The 23,580-nt window shown below is 55.1% G+C and overlaps 1 protein-coding gene across 1 annotated transcript in view; it reads left to right on the forward strand.

Moving 5' to 3' along the window:
• The window catches only part of LOC147116835 (uncharacterized), a 146,697-nt gene that overhangs the window by 18,174 nt on the left and 104,943 nt on the right, over positions 1–23,580 (forward strand). The window contains exons 3-4 of the mRNA XM_085987243.1: positions 5,134–5,259; positions 19,504–19,626. Coding sequence (XP_085843369.1) covers positions 5,134–5,259; positions 19,504–19,626 — 249 coding nt within the window. The remainder of the gene's footprint in view (positions 1–5,133; positions 5,260–19,503; positions 19,627–23,580) is intronic.

Genomic DNA, 23,580 nt, shown 5'->3' on the forward strand with positions numbered 1-23,580 from the left:
CTTTTCACAGGGGGTGAGGGGGCAGTGTGGAGAGCGAGGGGAGTCAGGCTTTTCACAGGGTCAGGGGCAGTGTCGAGAGGGAGGGGAGTCAGGCTTTTCACAGGGGGTCGGGGGGCAGTGTGGAGAGCGAGGGGAGTCAGGCTTTTCACAGGGGGTGAGGGGGCAGTGTGGAGAGCGAGGGGAGTCAGGCTTTTCACGGGGTGAGGGGGCAGTGTGGAGAGCGAGGGGAGTCGGGCTTTTCACAGGGGGTCGGGGGGCAGTGTGGAGAGCGAGGGGAGTCGGGCTTTTCACAGGGGGTGAGGGGGCAGTGTGGAGAGCGAGGGGAGTCGGGCTTTTCACAGGGTGAGGGGGCAGTGTGGAGAGCGAGGGGAGTCGGGCTTTTCACAGGGTGAGGGGGCAGTGTGGAGAGCGAGGGGAGTCAGGCTTTTCACAGGGGGTCAGGGGGCAGTGTGGAGAGCGAGGGGAGTCAGGCTTTTCACAGGGTGAGGGGGCAGTGTGGAGAGCGAGGGGAGTCGGGCTTTTCACAGGGGGTCAGGGGGCAGTGTGGAGAGCGAGGGGAGTCGGGCTTTTCACAGGGGGTCAGGGGGCAGTGTGGAGAGCGAGGGGAGTCGGGCTTTTCACAGGGTGAGGGGGCAGTGTGGAGAGCGAGGGGAGTCGGGCTTTTCACAGGGTGAGGGGGCAGTGTGGAGAGCGAGGGGAGTCGGGCTTTTCACAGGGGGTCAGGGGGCAGTGTGGAGAGCGAGGGGAGTCGGGCTTTTCACAGGGGGTCAGGGGGCAGTGTGGAGAGCGAGGGGAGTCGGGCTTTTCACAGGGGGTCGGGGGGACAGTGTGGAGAGCGAGGGGAGTCGGGCTTTTCACAGGGTGAGGGGGCAGTGTGGAGAGCGAGGGGAGTCAGGCTTTTCACAGGGGGTCAGGGGGCAGTGTGGAGAGCGAGGGGAGTCGGGCTTTTCACAGGGTGAGGGGGCAGTGTGGAGAGCGAGGGGAGTCGGGCTTTTCACGGGGTCAGGGGGCAGTGTGGAGAGCGAGGGGAGTCGGGCTTTTCACGGGGTCAGGGGGCAGTGTGGAGAGCGAGGGGAGTCGGGCTTTTCATGGGGTCAGGGGGCAGTGTGGAGAGCGAGGGGAGTCGGGCTTTTCACGGGGTCAGGGGGCAGTGTGGAGAGCGAGGGGAATCAGGCTTTTCACAGGGGGTGAGGGGGCAGTGTGGAGAGCGAGGGGAGTCGGGCTTTTCACGGGGTCGGGGCAGTGTGGAGAGCGAGGGGAGTCGGGCTTTTCACAGGGTGAGGGGGCAGTGTGGAGAGCGAGGGGAGTCGGGCTTTTCACGGTGTCAGGGGGCAGTGTGGAGAGCGAGGGGAATCAGGCTTTTCACAGGGGGTGAGGGGGCAGTGTGGAGAGGGAGGGGAGTCAGGCTTTTCACAGGGTGAGGGGGCAGTGTGCAGAGCGAGGGGAGACGGGCTTTTCACAGGGTGAGGGGGCAGTGTGGAGAGCGAGGGGAGTCGGGCTTTTCACAGGAGGTCGGGGGGGCAGTGTCGAGAGCGAGGGGAGTTGGGCTTTTCACAGGGGGTGAGGGGGCAGTGTGGAGAGCGAGGGGAGTCAGGCTTTTCACAGGGGGTCGGGGGGGCAGTGTGGAGAGCGAGGGGAGTCGGGCTTTTCACAGGGTGAGGGGGCAGTGTGGAGAGAGAGGGGAGTCGGGCTTTTCACAGGGGGTCGGGGGGGCAGTGTGGAGAGCGAGGGGAGTCGGGCTTTTCACAGTTTGAGGGGGCAGTGTGGAGAGCGAGGGGAGTCGGGCTTTTCACAGGGTGAGGGGGCAGTGTGGAGAGCGAGGGGAGTCAGGCTTTTCACAGGGGGTGAGGGGGCAGTGTGGAGAGCGAGGGGAGTCGGGCTTTTCACAGGGTCAGGGGGCAGTGTCGAGAGGGAGGGGAGTCGGGCTTTTCACAGGGGGTGAGGGGGCAGTGTCGAGAGCGAGGGGAGTCGGGCTTTTCACAGGGGGTGAGGGGGCAGTGTGGAGAGCGAGGGGAGTCAGGCTTTTCACAGGGGGTCGGGGGGGCAGTGTGGAGAGCGAGGGGAGTCGGGCTTTTCACAGGGTGAGGGGGCAGTGTGGAGAGCGAGGGGAGTCGGGCTTTTCACAGGGTGAGGGGGCAGTGTGGAGAGGGAGGGGAGTCAGGCTTTTCACGGGGTCAGGGGGCAGTGTGGAGAGCGAGGGGAGTCGGGCTTTTCACAGGGGGTCAGGGGGCAGTGTGGAGAGCGAGGAGTCGGGCTTTTCACGGGGTCAGGGGGCAGTGTGGAGAGCGAGGGGAGTCGGGCTTTTCACGGGGTCAGGGGGCAGTGTGGAGAGCGAGGGGAATCAGGCTTTTCACAGGGTGAGGGGGCAGTGTGGAGAGCGAGGGGAGTCAGGCTTTTCACAGGGTGAGGGGGCAGTGTGGAGAGCGAGGGGAGTCGGGCTTTTCACAGGGTGAGGGGGCAGTGTGGAGAGGGAGGGGAGTCGGGCTTTTCACAGGGTGAGGGGGCAGTGTGGAGAGCGAGGGGAGTCAGGCTTTTCACAGGGGGTGAGGGGGCAGTGTGGAGAGCGAGGGGAGTCGGGCTTTTCACAGGGGGTGAGGGGGCAGTGTGGAGAGCGAGGGGAGTCGGGCTTTTCACAGGGTCAGGGGGCAGTGTCGAGAGGGAGGGGAGTCGGGCTTTTCACAGGGGGTGAGGGGGCAGTGTGGAGAGCGAGGGGAGTCGGGCTTTTCACGGGGTGAGGAGGCAGTGTGGAGAGCGAGGGGAGTCGGGCTTTTCACAGGGTCAGGGGGCAGTGTGGAGAGCGAGGGGAGTCGGGCTTTTCACAGGGGGTGAGGGGGCAGTGTGGAGAGCGAGGGGAGTCGGGCTTTTCACAGGGTCGGGGGGCAGTGTGGAGAGGGAGGGGAGTCGGGCTTTTCACAGGGGGTGAGGGGGCAGTGTGGAGAGCGAGGGGAGTCAGGCTTTTCACAGGGTCAGGGGCAGTGTCGAGAGGGAGGGGAGTCAGGCTTTTCACAGGGGGTCGGGGGGCAGTGTGGAGAGCGAGGGGAGTCAGGCTTTTCACAGGGGGTGAGGGGGCAGTGTGGAGAGCGAGGGGAGTCAGGCTTTTCACGGGGTGAGGGGGCAGTGTGGAGAGCGAGGGGAGTCGGGCTTTTCACAGGGGGTCGGGGGGCAGTGTGGAGAGCGAGGGGAGTCGGGCTTTTCACAGGGGGTGAGGGGGCAGTGTGGAGAGCGAGGGGAGTCGGGCTTTTCACAGGGTGAGGGGGCAGTGTGGAGAGCGAGGGGAGTCGGGCTTTTCACAGGGTGAGGGGGCAGTGTGGAGAGCGAGGGGAGTCAGGCTTTTCACAGGGGGTCAGGGGGCAGTGTGGAGAGCGAGGGGAGTCAGGCTTTTCACAGGGTGAGGGGGCAGTGTGGAGAGCGAGGGGAGTCGGGCTTTTCACGGGGTCAGGGGGCAGTGTGGAGAGCGAGGGGAGTCGGGCTTTTCACGGGGTCAGGGGGCAGTGTGGAGAGCGAGGGGAGTCGGGCTTTTCACAGGGGGTCGGGGGGGCAGTGTGGAGAGCGAGGGGAGTCGGGCTTTTCACAGGGGGTGAGGGGGCAGTGTGGAGAGCGAGGGGAGTCGGGCTTTTCACAGGGTGAGGGGGCAGTGTGGAGAGTGAGGGGAGTCAGGCTTTTCACAGGGGGTCGGGGGGGCAGTGTGGAGAGGGAGGGGAGTCAGGCTTTTCACAGGGGGTCGGGGGGGCAGTGTGGAGAGCGAGGGGAGTCGGGCTTTTCACAGGGGGTCGGGGGGCAGTGTGGAGAGCGAGGGGAGTCAGACTTTTCACAGGGGGTCAGGGGGCAGTGTGGAGAGCGAGGGGAGTCGGGCGAGGTGACTGCAGGCCTGAGGAACGCAGGGATGGAGGGAGGCAGCAAGGGTCCAGGGCTGGTCCGTTTCGAGACAGCGTTCCACTACCTGGCCCAAGAACAGGAAGTGTGTCCGTTAGCTATTCCACAAGGGGGTCATCGCCACTGAGCTCAGTCCTGTATTCAGCACGATCCAACAGGCAGCAAATGAGATTCCCCAAAACCGGAAGCGAGCACCGTCCATTTGTTGTGGGGAGGAGGGCGGGCGCGGGTGCCTCCCGATCGGTCGATGATGCTTTGGTGGTAGATTTGCGGTAACCCCGGATACGCCGCGGAACTGGGTTTCTGTCAAACTCCTGGCAAAGTTATGGGGGCTAACCGGAAGCGCCCCGAGGAAAGTCACAGTTAATATTCTCACTGCGGCCTCACCGACGATTCCCTGAAGGTAGATAAGGTGGTTAAGAAGGCACACAGGACACTTGCCTTTATTAGCCGAGGCATAGAATATAAGAGCAGGGAAGTTATGCTTGAACTGTATAAAACACTAGTTAGGCCGCAGCTAGAATACTGCGTGCAGTTCTGGTCACCACATTACAGGAAGGATGTGATTGCACTAGAGAGGGTGCAGAGGAGATTTACGAGGACGTTGTCTGGGCTGGGGAATTTTATCTATGAGGAAAGATTGGATCGGCTGGGGTTGTTTTCTTTGGAACACAGGAGGCTGAGAGGAGACCTTATTGAGGTGTATAAAATTATGAGGGGCCAGGATAAAGTGGATAGAAAGGACCTATTTCCCTTAGCAGAGGGATCAATAACCAGGGGACAGAGATTTAAAGTAATTGGTAGAAGGATTAGAGGGGAGTTGAGGAGAACTTTTTTCACCCAGAGGGTGGTGGGGGTCTGGAACTCACTGCCTGAAAGGGTGGGAGAGGCAGAGACCCTCATCACATTTAAAAAGTACTTGGATATACACTTGAAGTGCCGAAACCTACAGGGCTACGGACCAAGAGCTGGAAAGTGGGATTAGGCGGGATGGGTCTTTGTTGACCGGCACTAACAAGATGGGCCGAATGGTCGCCTTCTGTGATGTAAATGCCTACGATTCTATGATTTGTGCGGGTTTGGTAACGCCTCTTTGCTTTAAGCCTCAACGCTCCTGTTTATAAAGCTTTGGGTCCCAGGATCCCCAAAAAAGCGGGTTTGCTGTAAGATTCTGTGATTGGACGTGCCCTGATCATGCTGACTTGTCCCGTGTGCATCACTGAACACCTTCCCCCGTTCTCTCTCCTCTCTCTCTGGTAGATGTGGATGAATGTGCATTTGAGGAGCAGTGCAGACGAGAGCTGGGGAACCAGTGCATCAACACGGTGGGGAACTACAGCTGCAACTGTCAGGCTGGATTCAGGCAGCAGGGACCTGCCTGTCTGGGTAAGACCCACAAACTGCGCCACGCTCATCCTGGACATGACTGTGTCTCGCTCCCCTCGCCTCCCCTCCACATGGAAACCGCAATCCACTCCATTTCTAATGTCATTGAATGGTACAGCAAGCTCGAAGGACTGAATGGCCTCTTCCTGTTCATGTGTAACAGTCTCGAAGGGCTGAATGGGCCTCCTCCTGTTCTGGTGTAACAGGCTCGAGGGGCTGAATGGCCTCCTCCTGTTCCTGTGTAACCGGCTCAAGGGGCTGAATGGCCTCCTCCTGTTCCTGTGTAACAGGCTCGAGGGGCTGAATGGTCTCTTCCTGTTCTGGTGTAACCGGCTCAAGGGGCTGAATGGCCTCCTCCTGTTCCTGTGTGACGGGCTCGAGGGGCTGAATGGTCTCTTCCTGTTCTGGTGTAACAGGCTCGAGGGGCTGAATGGCCTCCTCCTGTTCCTGTGTGACGGGCTCGAGGGGCTGAGTGGCCTCCTCCTGTTCCTGTGTAACAGGCTCAAGGGGCTGAATGGTCTCTTCCTGTTCCTGTGTAACAGGCTCGAGGGGCTGAGTGGCCTCCTCCTGTTCCTGTGTAACAGGCTCAAGGGGCTGAATGGTCTCTTCCTATTCCTGTGTAACTGGCCCGAGGGGCTGAATGGCCTCCTCCTGGTCCTAATGTAACAGCATCGAGGGGCTGAATGGCCTCCTCCTGTTCATAGAATCGTAGGCATTTACAGCACGGAAGGAGGCCATTCGGCCCATCGTGTCCACGCTGGCCAGCAAAGAGCTATCCAGCCTAATCCCACTTCCCAGCTCTTGGTCCGTAGCCCTGCAGGTTAGAGCATCCCAAGTGCACATCCAAATACTTTTTAAATGTGGTTAGGGTTCCTGCCTCTACCACCCTTTCAGGCAGTGAGTTCCAGACCCCACAACCCTCCGGGTGAAGAAATTTCCCCTCAAATCCCCTCTAAACCTTCCACCAATTACTTTAAATCTGTGCCCCCTGGTTTTTGACCCCTCTGCTAAGGGAAATAGGTCCTTTCTATCCACTTTATCTGTGCCCCTCATAATTTTCTACACCTCAATAAGGTCTCCTCTCAGCCTCCTCTGTTCCAAGGAAAACAGACCCAGCCTATCCAGTCTTTCCTCATAGCTAAGATTCTCTACTCCCAGCAACATCCTTGTAAATCTCCTCTGTACCCTCTCGAGAGTAATCACATCTTTCCTGTAATGTGGTGACCAGAACTGCACGCAGTACTCTAGCTGAGGCCTAACCAGTGTTTTATACAGTTGAAGCATAACCCCCCTGCTCTTGTATTCTATGCCACGGCTAATAAAGGCAAGCATTCCGTATGCCTTCTTAACCACCTTATCTACCTGGCCTGCTACCATCAGGGATCTGTGGACATGCACTCCAAGGTCCCTTTGTTCCTCTACACTACTCAGTGTCCTACCATTTAATGTGTATTCCCTTTCCTTGTTAGCCCTCCCCAAATGCATTACCTCACACTTCTCCGGATTGAATTCCATTTGCCACTGTTCTGCTCACCTGACCAATTTATTGATATCTTCCTGCAGTCTACAGCTTCCTTCTTCAGTACCAACCACACAGCCGATTTTAGTATCATCTGCAAACTTCTTAATCATACCCCCTATATTCAAGTCAAGATCGTTGATACCACAAAAAGCAAGGGACCTAGTACTGAGCCCTGCGGAACCCCACTGGAAACAGCCTTCCAGTCACAAAAACACCCATCAACCATTACCCTCTGCTTCCTAATGTAACAGACTCGAGGGGCTGAATGGCCTCCTCCTGTTCCTAATGTAACAGGCTCGAGGGGCTGAATGGGTCTCCTCCTCTTCCTGTGTAACAGGCTCGAGGGGCTGAATGGGCCTCCTCCTGTTCCTGTGTAACAGGCTCGAGGGGCTGAATGGCCTCCTCCTGTTCCTGTGTAACAGGCTCGAGGGGCTGAATGGCCTCCTCCTGTTCCTAATGTAACAGGCTCGAGGGGCTGAATGGCCTCCTCCTGTTCCTGTGTAACAGGCTCGAGGGGCTGAATGGCCTCCTCCTGTTCCTAATGTAACAGGCTCGAGGGGCTGAATGGCCTCCTCCTGTTCCTAATGTAACAGGCTCGAGGGGCTGAATGGCCTCCTCCTGTTCCTGTGTAACAGGCTCGAGGGGCTGAATGGTCTCTTCCTGTTCTGGTGTAACCGGCTCAAGGGGCTGAATGGCCTCCTCCTGTTCCTGTGTGACGGGCTCGAGGGGCTGAATGGTCTCTTCCTGTTCTGGTGTAACAGGCTCGAGGGGCTGAATGGCCTCCTCCTGTTCCTGTGTGACGGGCTCGAGGGGCTGAGTGGCCTCCTCCTGTTCCTGTGTAACAGGCTCAAGGGGCTGAATGGTCTCTTCCTGTTCCTGTGTAACAGGCTCGAGGGGCTGAGTGGCCTCCTCCTGTTCCTGTGTAACAGGCTCAAGGGGCTGAATGGTCTCTTCCTATTCCTGTGTAACTGGCCCGAGGGGCTGAATGGCCTCCTCCTGGTCCTAATGTAACAGCATCGAGGGGCTGAATGGCCTCCTCCTGTTCATAGAATCGTAGGCATTTACAGCACGGAAGGAGGCCATTCGGCCCATCGTGTCCACGCTGGCCAGCAAAGAGCTATCCAGCCTAATCCCACTTCCCAGCTCTTGGTCCGTAGCCCTGCAGGTTAGAGCATCCCAAGTGCACATCCAAATACTTTTTAAATGTGGTTAGGGTTCCTGCCTCTACCACCCTTTCAGGCAGTGAGTTCCAGACCCCACAACCCTCCGGGTGAAGAAATTTCCCCTCAAATCCCCTCTAAACCTTCCACCAATTACTTTAAATCTGTGCCCCCTGGTTTTTGACCCCTCTGCTAAGGGAAATAGGTCCTTTCTATCCACTTTATCTGTGCCCCTCATAATTTTCTACACCTCAATAAGGTCTCCTCTCAGCCTCCTCTGTTCCAAGGAAAACAGACCCAGCCTATCCAGTCTTTCCTCATAGCTAAGATTCTCTACTCCCAGCAACATCCTTGTAAATCTCCTCTGTACCCTCTCGAGAGTAATCACATCTTTCCTGTAATGTGGTGACCAGAACTGCACGCAGTACTCTAGCTGAGGCCTAACCAGTGTTTTATACAGTTGAAGCATAACCCCCCTGCTCTTGTATTCTATGCCACGGCTAATAAAGGCAAGCATTCCGTATGCCTTCTTAACCACCTTATCTACCTGGCCTGCTACCATCAGGGATCTGTGGACATGCACTCCAAGGTCCCTTTGTTCCTCTACACTACTCAGTGTCCTACCATTTAATGTGTATTCCCTTTCCTTGTTAGCCCTCCCCAAATGCATTACCTCACACTTCTCCGGATTGAATTCCATTTGCCACTGTTCTGCTCACCTGACCAATTTATTGATATCTTCCTGCAGTCTACAGCTTCCTTCTTCAGTACCAACCACACAGCCGATTTTAGTATCATCTGCAAACTTCTTAATCATACCCCCTATATTCAAGTCAAGATCGTTGATACCACAAAAAGCAAGGGACCTAGTACTGAGCCCTGCGGAACCCCACTGGAAACAGCCTTCCAGTCACAAAAACACCCATCAACCATTACCCTCTGCTTCCTAATGTAACAGACTCGAGGGGCTGAATGGCCTCCTCCTGTTCCTAATGTAACAGGCTCGAGGGGCTGAATGGGTCTCCTCCTCTTCCTGTGTAACAGGCTCGAGGGGCTGAATGGGCCTCCTCCTGTTCCTGTGTAACAGGCTCGAGGGGCTGAATGGCCTCCTCCTGTTCCTGTGTAACAGGCTCGAGGGGCTGAATGGCCTCCTCCTGTTCCTAATGTAACAGGCTCGAGGGGCTGAATGGCCTCCTCCTGTTCCTGTGTAACAGGCTCGAGGGGCTGAATGGCCTCCTCCTGTTCCTAATGTAACAGGCTCGAGGGGCTGAATGGCCTCCTCCTGTTCCTGTGTAACAGGCTCGAGGGGCTGAATGGCCTCCTCCTGTTCCTAATGTAACAGGCTCGAGGGGCTGAATGGCCTCCTCCTGTTCCTGTGTAACAGGCTCGAGGGGCTGAATGGCCTCCTCCTGTTCCTAATGTAACAGGCTCGAGGGGCTGAATGGCCTCCTCCTGTTCCTGTGTAACAGGCTCGAGGGGCTGAATGGCCTCCTCCTGTTCCTGTGTAACAGGCTCGAGGGGCTGAATGGCCTCCTCCTGTTCCTGTGTAACAGGCTCGAGGGGCTGAATGGCCTCCTCCTGTTCCTGTGTAACAGGCTCGAGGGGCTGAATGGCCTCCTCCTGTTCCTGTGTAACAGGCTCGAGGGGCTGAATGGCCTCCTCCTGTTCCTAATGTAACAGGCTCGAGGGGCTGAATGGCCTCCTCCTGTTCCTGTGTAACAGGCTCGAGGGGCTGAATGGCCTCCTCCTGTTCCTGTGTAACAGGCTCGAGGGGCTGAATGGCCTCCTCCTGTTCCTAATGTAACAGGCTCGAGGGGCTGAATGGCCTCCTCCTGTTCCTAATGTAACAGGCTCGAGGGGCTGAATGGCCTCCTCCTGTTCATCTTTTGGGAAATGCTCGAAATTAGGAAAAATATAGGGCTGTATTTTCTGACCCCCACGGGTGTGTACGGGGTGTGTCCGAGCCCGGTGGGGCCTCACGAGTGCCGGGTTTAGGTACGCGAAGAGCATGAGCTGAACCCGGCACTTGCGATCTGTGAAGAATCCTCACGACAGACCCTCTGCCTGCCCGGGAGAAGGGCCTCCGCGGGGGGAAAGCTCCACTTCCTGCACAACCTCCGCCCGCTGAAAACCCTCGGAAATCTTACTCGTAAGGCCTGCTTTTACCAGCATAAGAATATTATAAAAAGGTGTTTATTTTTAGCCACTAAAAAACTTTAATTATCTTTTTCAGCAATTTGTTTAAAATATTTAATTTTATGTAATTTTAACTAATTTTAAATATGTGATTTAAAGAAAATGTATTTAATGTTTTTTCAGTGATCCCCATTCATACTTTTGACAGATCTGTGCAATGAGACCTGTTAAAAGTGTGAAGGGGAATTGCCTTCTCCATTGGCTCCCCATTGCCCACGGGATCCCAGGGACGTTTGCGAACCTCCTGGGCCCCCGCGGTGACTGGGCCCCCGCGGTGACTGGGCCCCCGCGATACCTATGCCTCTGCGCGTGCACCAGGAGAGGCCCAGGATCAGAAGTCTCGGGACCTACCGAGCAAGTAGGTAAGTTCGTAGATTTTTTCCGATCGGAGGCATCTGCACGCATCGATAATACCGACAATCCACAACTTTTTAGTTACTATTGAATCTGCTTCCACCGCCCTTTCAGGCAGCGCATTCCTGATCACAACACCTCGCTGCGTACAATAAATTCTCCTCAAGTCCCCCCTGGTCCTTTTGCCAATCACTTTAACTCTGTGGCCACATGTGCTATCAATTACTCATAAAAGACGGAGAGTTAGGAGAGTAACTAAAGGCTTTTATTAGCAAAGAACAGAGCATGCCTCTCGTGGTTGACTGGGTTCCAAGAAGGCAGGGGGCTGCAGAGCAATCACCTTTATACTTGGGCCTGTGGGTGGAGCCAGGGGCGGAGCCAGCAGAGACATGCTGAGGCATGCATAGGTACAACAGTGTGCAACAACAACGGTGAACAACAATAACAGTGGTTTACCACATTCACCCCTTGTTTAAAATTGAGTCCGGCGGGGTGAAGTGTACTAAAGGTTCGTGTAAGTAAGTCTGTCAGGTGGCCTTGTATGCCGTCCTGATCGTCGTGGTGGCGGCGGTGATGGTGCAGCATCCAACGTTGAATCTGGCGTCTCATTGAGTGGTTGGGTGGTCAATGACGGGTCCTGGGGTTGCGGCATGCCGCCTAGCGGGGTTGGGTTGTGGGTAGTGGTGGATGGCAATGGTAGTGTTTCAGGGGCGCCCGAAGGTGCGAGATCTCGTGTGGGGGCTGTGTCCTCCCGCCCGTCCGGGTACGCTACATAAGCGTACTGGGGGTAGGCGTGGGTAGTGGTGGGTGGCGAGGGAGGTGTTTCGGGAGCACCCGAAGGTGCGAGGTCTCGTATGGAGACTGTGTCCTCCCGCCCGTCTGGGTACACCACGTAAGCATACTGAGGGTTGGCATGGAGGAGGCTCACCCTCTCGACCAGGGGGTCCGTCTTATGGGACCTCACGTGCTTCCGCAGTAGGACGGGTCCTGGAGAAGTCAGCCATGTCGGTAACGAGATCCCCGATGTGGACTTCCTGGGGAAGGAGAACATTCTCTCGTGAGGGGTAGCATTGGTGGCTGTACAGAGCAGTGACCGAATGGAATGGAGCGCCGCAGGGAGGACTTCCTGCCAGCGAGAGGTCGGAAGGCCCTTAGATTTCAAGTTTAAAAGGACTGCCTTCCAGACCGTCGCATTCTCCCTTTCCACCTGGCCATTACCCCGGGGGTTGTAGCTGGTGGTCCTGCTTGTAGCAAAACCTCTCGAGAGCAGGTACTGCCGAAGTTCGTCGCTCATAAAGGATGAGCCCCTGTCGCTATGAATATAGCTAGGGAAACCGAACAAGGCGAAGAGGTCATTCAGAAATTTAATGACCGTGGTACTGGTCATGTCTGAGCAAGGGATGGCAAACGGGAAACGGGAGTACTCGTCAGTTATGTTGAGGAAGTACACATTGCGGTCGGAGGAGGGGAGGGGCCCTTTAAAATCGACGCTCGGCCGTTCAAAGGGGCACGTGGCTTTGATCAGGCTTGCTCTGTTTGGCCTATAAAAATGCGGTTTGCACTCGGCACAGATTTGGCAGTTCCTGGTCATGGTCCTGACCTCCTCGATGGAGTAGGGCAGGTTACGGGATTTGATGAAGTGAAAAAACCTGGTGACCCCCGGGTGGCAGAGGTCATTGTGGAGGGTCTTCAGTCTATCGACCTGCGCGCTGGCGCATGTACCACGTGATAGGGCATCTGGGGGCTCATTGAGTTTCCCGGGCCGGTACAAGATATCGTAATTGTAGGTGGAGAGTTCGATTCTCCACCTCAAGATCTTGTCATTCTTGATTTTGCCCCTCTGCTTATTATTAAACATAAAAGCTACTGAACGCTGGTCAGTGAGCAGGGTAAATCGTTTTCCGGCCAGGTAATGCCTCCAATGTCGCACAGCTTCCACAATGGCCTGGGCCTCCTTTTCGACAGAGGAGTGTCGAATCTCGGGGCCCTGGAGGGTCCTTGAGAAAAAGGCCACAGGTCTCCCCGCCTGGTTAAGGGTTGCAGCTAGGGCAAAGTCGGATGCATCGCTCTCCACTTGGAAAGGGATGGACTCGTCCACTGCGTGCATCGTGGCCCTCGCAATATCTCTTTTTATGAGAGTGAAGACTGCACAGGCCTCTGCTGCCAGGGGGAAGGAGGTGGACTTGATGAGGGGTCTGGCTTTGTCCGCATAGTTCGGCACCCACTGAGCATAGTACGAGAAAAAGCCTAGGCATCTCTTCAGTGCTTTTTGGCAGTGGGGGAGGGGGAGCTCCATAAGGGGGCGCATTCTGTCGGGGTCGGGGCCGATGACTCCGTTCTCCACTACACAGCCAAGAATGGCAAGGCGCTTGGTACGAAACATACATTTGTCCTTGTTGAATGTTAGGTTCAGCCGCTGGGCCGTACGGAGGAATTTCTCTAGGTTAACATCATGGTCCTGCTGGTCGTGGCCGCAGATGGTGACGTTGTCTAGATAGGGGAAAGTGGCCTGGAGCGCGTTCTGGTCAACCATCCGGTCCATCTCCCGTTGGAAGACTGAAACCCCGTTGGTGACGCCGAAGGGAACTCTGAGGAAGTGGTAGAGACGACCGTCAGCTTCAAACGCTGTGTACTGGCGGTCCTCAGCCCTGATGGGGAGCTGGTGGTATGCCGACTTCAGATCAATCGTCGAGAACACCCGGTATTGTGCTATCTGATTGACCATGTCAGATATGCGGGGGAGTGGGTATGCATCTAGCTGGGTGTAGCGATTGATCGTCTGGCTGTAGTCAATAACTAGGCGCTGTTTTTCGCCAGTCTTCACTACCACCACTTGTGCTCGCCATGGGCTGGTGCTACTTTCAATAATCCCTTCCTTCAGGAGTCTCGCTACTTCGGATTTAATGAAGCTCCTATCCCCGGCACTGTAACGCCTGCTTTTGGTAGCGATGGGCTTACAGTCGCGGATGAGGTTAGCGAACAAGGAGGGGGGGGGAACTTTAAGGGTGGAGAGGCCGTAAATGGTGCGCGGCGGGTGATTTAAAAGCTGCTGGCTGCAGACTGTGAGTGGGGGGAGGGGTCCGTCGTACGCTAATGTGACACTCTTGAGGTGGCACTGAAAATCCAACCCCAGTAGAACGGCAGCGCAGAGATGGGGCAGGACCAGGAGTTTAAAATTTTTGTATTCTGTGCCCCTTGCTGAAAGGGTCACTACACAGTAGCCACCGACGTCCGCTGACTGGGCTTTGGAAGCCAAAGAGATCCGATGGCGCGTCGGCAGGACCGGGAGAGAGTAACTGCGCACCGTGTCGGGGTGGATAAAGCTCTCCGTGCTCCCGCTGTCAAAAAGGCAAGTAGTGGCGCGGCCGTTTACCGTAATGTCCATCATGGACCTGGACAGTTGATGAGGGAGAGATTGGTCCAGCGTCACGGAGGCCAGCGTATGGTCTAGCGAGTCGATGTGGTCGTCAGATGAGGCGGTGGTTGAGTCCGGGTCCCCCGTGGTTGAAGTTGGAGACGTCCAAGATGGCGGACAAAATGGCGGCGCCCATGATCCCGATCCCCACGCGGCTGGGGGAGCCCAAGATGGCGGACAAGATGGCTGCCCCCACGGTTCACACGCGGCGCTGCTGGCGTTAGCGGTTTTACCTTTGCAGGCGCTGACATAGTGTCCTTTCTTCCCGCAGCTGGAGCAGGTAGCATTTCTCGCCGGGCAGCGTGCTCTGGGGTGTTTTGCCTGGCCACAAAAATGACATTTCTGTGCCTTGGACATCGCTGCAGCAGTTGAAGGTGGCGGTCCCATGACCCAAGGTTGTGGCGTCCACGTTGCGGAGCGGTTAGGGGAGAAGGCGTCCATATTCCTGTGGGCCGCATCGAGCGAGAGCGCGAGGGACACTGCTTTTCTCAGGTCCATTTCTCCCTTTTCCAACAGTCTGTGCCGGGAGTAGTCGGACCTTAGACCCGCAACGAAAGCATCTCGGATCAGTCCCTCCGTGTGTGCTGCGGCTGATACTTCTTTGCAATCGCAGTCTCGGCTGAGTATCCGTAGTGCCGTAGGAAGGCCTCCACCGATTCCCCGGGCTGCTGTCTGCGGGATCTTAAGAGGTGCCTGGCATAGACCGTATTTACCGGCGTGCGTATTGCCCTTTTAGCAGATCGATAGCCGCTGCGTAGGTCGTCGCGTCCTGGATTATTGTATAAACTTGGTGGCTCACCTTTGAGGCCAGGATTTCCAACTTGTTTTCATCCAGGGTCACAGTTGAGGCTTGCAGGTAGGCCTCGAAGCAACGCAGCCAATGCGCGAATTTGGTAGCCGAACCCGCTTCTTGGGGGTCTAGGTCCAGGCATGTTGGTCTGAGGGCTCGCAGCAGCTCCTGCTGCTCAGCGTTTGGTGTAGCAGCCTGCTGCTCAGCGTTTGTTGTCGACATTTTGTTTTTGCTAATAAAATTGATGCGCTATCAATTACTCCATAAAAGACGGAGAGTTAGGAGAGTAACTAAAGGCTTTTATTAGCAAAGAACAGAGCATGCCTCTCGTGGTTGACTGGGTTCCAAGAAGGCAGGGGGCTGCAGAGCAATCACCTTTATACTTGGGCCTGTGGGTGGAGCCAGGGGCGGAGCCAGCAGAGACATGCTGAGGCATGCATAGATACAACAGTGTGCAACAACAACAACGGTGAACAACAATAGCAGTGGTTTAACTGGGCCCCCGCGATACCTGGGCCTCTGCGTGTGCACCAGGAGAGGCCCAGGATCAGAAGTCTCGGGACCTACCGAGCAAGTAGGTAAGTTCGTAGATTTTTTCCGATCGGAGGCATCTGCACGCATGGATAATACCGACAATCCACAACTTTTTAGTTACTATTGAATCTGCTTCCACCGCCCTTTCAGGCAGCGCATTCCTGATCACAACACCTCGCTGCGTACAATAAATTCTCCTCAAGTCCCCCCTGGTCCTTTTGCCAATCACTTTAACTCTGTGGCCACAAGTTCCAACAACCCAACCTTTGAATTTTCTGTCTGCACGTACTTCTGCAGCCGTCAATGTGATTCGCCATTCCCACAATACCATCTTTGCCCTTGTCCTCAGCAAAATCTTTCCTGTCTCCCATCCTGGACGCCCCCACCCCCCCCCTGTCACGCCCCCCCCCCCCTGTCACGCCCCCCCCCCCTGTCACACCCCCCCCCCCTGTCACGCCCCCCCCCCGTCACGCCCCCCCCCCTGTCACGCCGCCCCCCCTGTCACGCCCCCCCTGTCACGCGCCTGCCCCCTGTCACGCCCCCCCTGTCACGCCCCCCCTGTCACGCCCCCCCTGTCACGCCCCCCCCTGTCATGCCCCCCCGTCACGCCGCCCCCCCCCCTGTCACGCCCCCCCTGTCACGCGCCCCCCCCTGTCACGCCCCCCCTGTCACGCCCCCCCCTGTCACGCCCCCCCCTGTCACGCGCCCCCCCTGTCACGCCCCCCCCGTCACGCCCCCCCCGTCGCGCCCCCCCCGTCGCGCCCCCCCCCCCCGTCGCGCCCCCCCCGTCGCGCCCCCCCCCGTCGCGCCCCCCCCCCCCCCGTCGCGCCCCCCCCCCCGTCGCGCCCCCCCCCCGTCGCGCCCCCCCCGTCGCGCCCCCCCCCGTCGCGCCCCCCCCTGTCGCGCCCCCCCCTGTCGCGCCCCCCCCCTGTCGCGCCCCCCCCCTGTCGCGCCCCCCCCTGTCGCGCCCCCCCCCTGTCGCGCCCCCCCCCCTGTCGCGCCCCCCCCTGTCGCGCCTCCCCCCCCTGTCGCGCCCCCCCCCCTGTCGCGCCCCCCCCCCTGTCACGCGCCCCCCCCCCGTCGCGCCCCCCGGTCGCGCCCCCCCCCCGTCACGCCCCAACCTCACTCCCTCATGTCCAAGAGGCTAAGACTTGAGCATCATCCGCCGCACAACTGCTGGAGCCGCCCCTTGCCTGATGTGGCTGGACCACATCTGCCTGCTATAGCCATCCCACGCCAGATGTGGCTGGACCACATCAAGCACTATCGAGTCTCTATCTCCTCTGCCAAAAACCACTCGCTACTTCAGGATCATCCTGGAAAGCAAAGGTGATTCCCCCTACCAACCATCTCCTTAATCGCCTCTCCCTTGTCCCTCAAACCTCACCTCTAACAAGTTCTGCTCTTTTTGATATATATTAATGACCTGGACTTGGGTAAAGGAGGCATCATTTCAAAGATTGCAGATGACAACAAACTGGGAAATGTCATAAACAGTGAGGTGGATAGCAACAGACTTCAAGAGGACATAGACAGACTGGTGAAATGGGCGGACACATGGCAGATGAAATTTAGCGCAGAGAAGTGTGAAGTGATTCATTTTGGTAGAAGAATGAGGAGAGGCAATATAAATTATTTGGTACAAATTTAAAGGGACAGGGAGACCTGGGGGTGTACGTACACAAATCTTTGAAGGTGGCAGGACAAGTTGGGAAGGCTGTTTATAAAAAAAAAAAAACATATGGGATTCTTGTCTTTATAATTGGACAAATGTAAGAAGTCACACAACACCAGGTTATAGTCCAACAGCTTTATTTGAAGTCACAAGCTTTCAGAGCGCTGCTCCTTCGTCAGGTGAAGTGGAGAGATGCATAAAGACACAGCTTATATAGTCAGAGAATAATGTCAGATGTTTACAGGTAATCTTTCTAACTGCCATTTATCACACCTCGGCAGAGAGATAATCACAGCAATCAAGCAATAATTGGAGGCCGAGAGTACAAGAGCAAGGAGGTTATAATAATACAAAAGCAAAATACTGCGGATGCTGGAATTTATACTAAATCGTTATAAATCACTGGTTCAGCCCCAGCTGGAGTATCGAGTCCAATTCTGGGCACCGCACTTTAGGCAGGATGTCAAGGCCTTGGAGAGGGTGCAGAGGAGATTTACGAGAATGGTTCCAGGGATGAGGGACTTCAGTGATGTGGAGAGACTGGAGAAGCTGGGGTTGTTCTCCTTAGAGCAGAGAAGGTTAAGGGAAGATTGAGTAAAGGTGTTCAAAATTATGAAGGGTTTAGATAGATAAGGAGAAACTGTTTCCAGTGGCAGGAGGGTCGGTAACCAGAGGACACAGATTTAAGGTAATTGGCAAAAGAACCAGAGGGGAGATGAGGAGAAACACAGCGAGTTGTTATGATCTGGAATGCGCTGCCTGAAAGCAGATTCAATAATAACTTTCTAAAGGAAATTGGATAAATAATTGAAGGGGAAAATTTGCAGGGCTCTGGGGAAAGAGCAGGAGAGTGGGACTAATTGGAGAGCTGCTTCAAAGAGCCGGCACAGGCACGATGGGCCGAATGGCCTCCTTCTGTGCTGTATTATTCTGTGATTCTAAGTGCGAAGAGCTCGTGGGAATATTGGTCATTGAGGTTGAGACCATCTGATCATCTGCCTGTGCTACTTCCTCCCTTTCCCTCGCCCACCAAGCCAAGCCCTTACTTCCAGGCTCCCACTTGCTCTAGACCCGATTCCGAGTCTCTTCCTAGTTCCAATCTCCCCTCGTGCCCTCTACGAGTTCATCTTGTCCATGAGACCCACCTCCTGCTCCCTGCATCCCAGTCCCACCAGACCGCTGACCCCCCAACCTCCCTTCCTGACCCCCATGTTAGCTGACCTTGTAAATGGCTGCCTCTCCTCAGGTACTGCCCCCTTCACCTGTACAAACTGCCGTCATCACTCCTCCCACCTCAAAATATTCCCGCCCTCAACCCCTCCGTCCTCAGTCACTGACCTGAGATCTACAATGATGGTCTGACACCTTCTGTACCACTCTTCGCGCGGCCTACTGCCAGGTCAGACAGGGCACTCTGTCCAGACAGTGATCGGAGGGTCACCTTGCATCACACCAGCAGGTGGTGTTCCACGGTTGCTGGTTGTATCTGCAGATGTACAACAGACTGGACTTGTCTCTGGGTTGTTCCTGTAATGCAAGCTATTTTTACCTGGACAGGTCATTCGCTGACTCCCAGCCCCTACCAGGAGGACAGGTAAGAACATAAGAAATAGGAGTCGGCCATTCGGCCCCTCGAGCCTGCTCCGCCATTCAATAAGATCATGGCCGATCTTCGAACTCAACTCCACTTTCCCCCCCGATCTCCATATCCCTAGATTCCCTTAATATTCAAAAATCTATCATCTCAGCCTTGAATATACTCACCGACTGAGCCTCCACAGCTCGCTGGGTAGAGAATTCCAAAGATTCACCACCCTCTGAGTGAAGAAATTCCTCCTCATCTCAGTCCTAAATGGCCGACCCCATATTCTGAGACTGTGACCCCTGGTTCTAGACTCCCCAGCCAGGGGAAAACATCCTCCCTGCATCTACCCTGTCAAGCCCTGTAAGAATTTTGTATGTTTCAATGAGATCACCTCCCATTCTTCTAAACTCCAGAGAATATAGGCCTAGTCTACTCAATCTCTCCTCATAGGACAATCTCCCCATCCCAGGAACCAGTCTGGTGAACCTTCATTGCACTCCCTTTAAGGAAAATATATCCTTCCTTAGGTAAGGAGTCCAAAACTGTCCCCAATACTCCAGGTGTGGCCTCACTAGGGCCCTATATAATTGCAGTAAGACGACGTTAGGTAGACTTTCTTTAGTCTGGCTCCCACCTTTCCACTGGCCTGATTTGTGGGTCCCAACCAGGAGTTATACTCCCGGCAGCGTAGCTCTCAGGCTCCTTGGAGTAGACTTCCCACCACAGGAGTGCAAGACCTCAGCCACAGATAATTCGGGGTGTCAGTGCCATAGCAATGCTTTGGGCACACAGGATCGCATCGCTGCCTCCAGAAGTCCTCGGCCCACAGACCCCAAGTCAATGTCCAACGGTCTCGCTCCGTGTAACGGTCCACTACTCCCTTGGGGCTCGAGCCTGGTGCTTACTTCATTTCAGGGGGTTGCAGTGGGTTTATGTGGCTCTCACTTGAGGCTTAGTCCGCCTCCTTGCTGACCTGCCGTTGTTAGTAACAATCTCTTCTGTCTCTCCGCCAGATGTTGATGAATGTGAGGAGATTCCTGAGGTGTGTGTCGGACTGAGTGTGTGTGAAAACACTCTGGGCAGCTACAGGTGCGGATGTCAGCCTGGATTCCGTGGCAACGGAACCTACTGTGAAGGTTCGTAACCCTGGGGGACACTGACCTGCCGATCTCACAACGCCCGACAAACCTGGGTCTCACCAGGACCTACTCCCATATCTGGACAGGTTCTCCGACCCACTCTCTTACACAGCATTAAAGGAACCATATCATCTGCGAAATGATCCCTCTCTCACTCAAAGCCTCCAACCTCACTGTCAATGTGTCTAGTCTTCACTCTCTGGACTCAGTCTAGTTACTGACCTTACTTTGACCTCCTCTCTTGCCCCTACTAAGTCCTGACTCATCACGACTTCTAGCTCCTCAAACTTCCTTCCTCCGAAACCATAAGGCCTAGAAATTCGGTTGGCTTTGCGCCCAGTTTTCGCCCAAAGAGGGCTTTTGCGCCACTTGCTAAACTTCCCCCGATATTCAGCGGTGCGGTAATGGCGGCGTTAGCCAGTAGCGCTGCGCAGCCACCGATGACGTCATCGGTGTGCGCAGTGCCCCGCTACCGCCCCGCTACCGGCCCGACCGCCATATTGAGTTGCGGCCGCCTCTTCCGCGGCGGCCGCAAACAGCGACCAGAAAACCCTTGATTTGTGGCCGGCTTCGACTTGGGGCGCTGAAACTGAATATCCGGTGGGCGCAAGTGGCTCCGCGCGCTGTGGTAATTTCTGGGCGCGAGCGAGCTGGCCGCCCCAAAGTCATTTTCTCGCCCTAAGTCTTTAAAAACCCCAAGACAGAATCAGAGAACGGTTACAGCACGAGGTCATTCGGCCCGTCGGGCCTGTCGTGTATGTACCTTTAAGAGAGAACTACTTTTACAGCTCCTGTATACTGTAGTACCAGCAGTGACCACACCTGCATATAAGCCTTGAGCATGCCTCTGTACCCCAGTCTTGAGACTACCCTACTCCAGTAAATACCTGTTGATTGTTAAGTTACAGCATCCGTGTAGTTATTGAAAAACATCAAACTCTTAGAATCACGGATCTAACAGTGGCGACGAGTGTCGATTCGAATCTACCTGCAACTCTGCATTTCCCTTCGAGGATTCGCTCCGGGAGGACGGTGGAAGAAAGTCGAGGCCAGAAACACGGGCGTCGACCACGAGCAACCGCCCAGTCGTCCGGCAGAGAGTGAACATCACAGGGGAGGCTGTGGAGAGCCGGGCTTGGTTCCCCAGCCACGACGATCAGCAATAGACTGACGACAGGTACAGCGCAGACCCTTCCCGGACAGCGGCGGCTGGAGCCGACCGATGGCAGAGAGAAAGCTGAGCAGCGTCGACGGGGTAAGACAGAGGGTGAAGCGCACAGGGCGCAGCCGGGGGTTGAAAACCGAGCGGCGTCGAGGAAAAACAAAACGGAGAGAGAGAGAGGGTAAAGCAACAGCCGGGTTCAGGACCGAGCGGCGGAAACGGGAAAGGCGCGCAAAAAATAAATAAATAAATAAATAAAAAGAACGCGCAGAGCACAGCCAGGGCTCAAGGGCTGAACAGTGTCCACGGGGACAAGAAGGGAGAGCGCGGGAGACGCCATTGAGCCGCGGAGAAGAAGGGAAAGCGCGGGAGACGCCATTTTTGACAGTTAAATCACACCCAGGGATGCCGAAGAGTGGCAGTATCTCTACGTTCGACAATGAAGTCGAAGATTGGGCGACATATGTGGAACGTATTGAGGTGTACTGCAGGGCGAATGAAGTGCCAGATGCTAGGAAAGCACTGGTTTTGTTAAATTCCAACGGGTGCAAAAACTTATGGGTCACTGCAAAACCTAATAACCCCAGAGCAGCCTGTGAACAAGAATTTCGAAAGCATAGTAGAAATCCTACAGGACCACTTAAACCCCACACCGCTGCTGATAGCAGAACGATTTAAGTTCCATAAAAGGAACCAACACAAAGACGAAAGCAATGCTGAGTACGTAACGGAACTGCGCAAGCTATCGAAACACTGCCAGTTTGGAGCGGGACTAGCAGATACGTTAAGGGACAAGTTTGTGTGTGGGCTGCAAAGTGAAAGAAGCCGTTTCTGGGTTCCATCAGAAAAGGATCTTACGCTGGACAAGGCTTTCAGTATTGCAGTATCACACGAAGCAGCCGCAAGGGGAGCTGCAGAGATACAACGGAGACCGCAAGAATATGGCACCAATGAAATGTCCTATGGAACAGGGAAGTGCTATCGCTGCGGCAGAACAACACATGACCAGAAGGATTGTTGGTTCAAGGACCAAGTGTGCAGACAGTGTGGAAAAGCAGGACACATAGCAAGAGCCTGCAGGTCTGGGAAGAAAACCAACAGTAAGAAATCTCCACAGGAGAAGTACAAAAAGGTACACCAGGTGATGGACAGTAGTTCAGACGAACAGAAAAGTGACACAGACTCCGGAAGCAAGGAGCTGGGTTGTCTGAAATTACTTAAGGTAACCAAAATGGAGGATCACCAGACTATCTGGGTTACACTCAAGATAGACGGAGTCCAAGTGAAAATGAAATTGGACACAGGATCAGCCCTAACAGTCATAAACCAAAGGGACTACAAGCGCCTATTTTCACATATACCCTTGAAAGCTACAGAGATTGTCTTGAAGATGTACACAGGGCAAAAAGTCTACCCCAAAGGAAAAATAAGGGTGAAAGTGATATATAAAGGCCAGGAAATACCTAAAATGGATATATATGTATTGCCAGATGGAGGACCACCACTGCTAGGACGTGAATGGATCCGAAAGATACAATTAGATTGGCATTCCATACAGGCACTGAAGGTTGAGGCCAAAAAGGATGACGACGTCACACCTGGACGACTGTCAAAAATGCTAACTGACGCAAAAGAAGTGTTCCAGGAGGGACTCGGAACACTAAAAGGCATAACAGCAACGATTAAAATAGAGGAAAATGCAAACCCAAAGTTTCTTAAGGCCAGACAAGTGCCTTATGCGATCAGACCAGCTGTCGAAGCAGAGCTGGAAGGGTTGGAACGTTCAGGAGTACTGTCCAAAGTAGATTGGAGCGAGTGGGCTACACCCATCGTTCCTGTAATGAAGAGGTCGTTGAGTAATACGCCTGGGGAACCAAAGAAGGTCCGCATCTGTGGGGATTTTAAGGTGACAATGAACCCAGTCCTTCACACGGTACAATATCCGCTTCCACGAATTGAGGATATTTTCGCCTCGCTATCTGGAGGTAAACGCTTCACCAAAATTGATCTAGCCCAGGCGTACTTGCAAATGGAGGTAGAAGAAGCCTCGAAACAATACCTTACGATTAACACTCATAAAGGTCTTTATCAATACAACTGGCTGGTGTTCGGGGTAGCATCGGCTCCGGCTATTTGGCAAAGGGCGATGGATCAAGTCCTGCAAGGGATTCCAGGGACCCAGTGTTATTTGGACGACATCCTGGTCACGGGCGAAAATGACAGTGATCACCTCGTCAACTTGGAGAAGGTGCTCACCAGATTAAAGGAATATGGGCTACGAGCTAATCGCCACAAGTGCGAGTTTTTCCAGAAGCAGATCTCGTATTGTGGCCACGTCATCGATGAAGAGGGGTTACATAAGTCCCCTGAAAAGATTGAGGCAGTAGTCAAGGCTCCAGCACCGGAAAATGTGTCACAACTGAGGTCGTTCCTCGGGCTTGTAAACTACGACCACAAGTTCTTACCAAATTTGTCCACGGTATTACACCCACTGAACACCCTACTGCAAACAGGGGTACCATGGAAGTGGAATGATGAACGTAGACGAGCTTTCCAGAAGTGTAAAGAATTGATCACATCAAAAGATGTGTTGGCCCATTTCAACCCAGCACTACCAATTCGTTTGGCATGTGATGCATCACCCTATGGTATTGGAGCGGTGCTATCGCACAAATTCCCAGACGGGTTGGTGGAGGCCAGTAGCCTTTGCGTCTCGGTCACTAACCTCAGCCGAGCGCAACTACGCCCAGATTGACAGGGAAGCCCTCAGCCTAGTATGGGGAGTAAAA

Source organism: Somniosus microcephalus, chromosome 5 (genome assembly GCF_052327205.1).
Source record: "Somniosus microcephalus isolate GS21.2 chromosome 5, FLI_Smic_1.0, whole genome shotgun sequence".
Taxonomy (NCBI): Eukaryota; Metazoa; Chordata; class Chondrichthyes; order Squaliformes; family Somniosidae; genus Somniosus; species Somniosus microcephalus.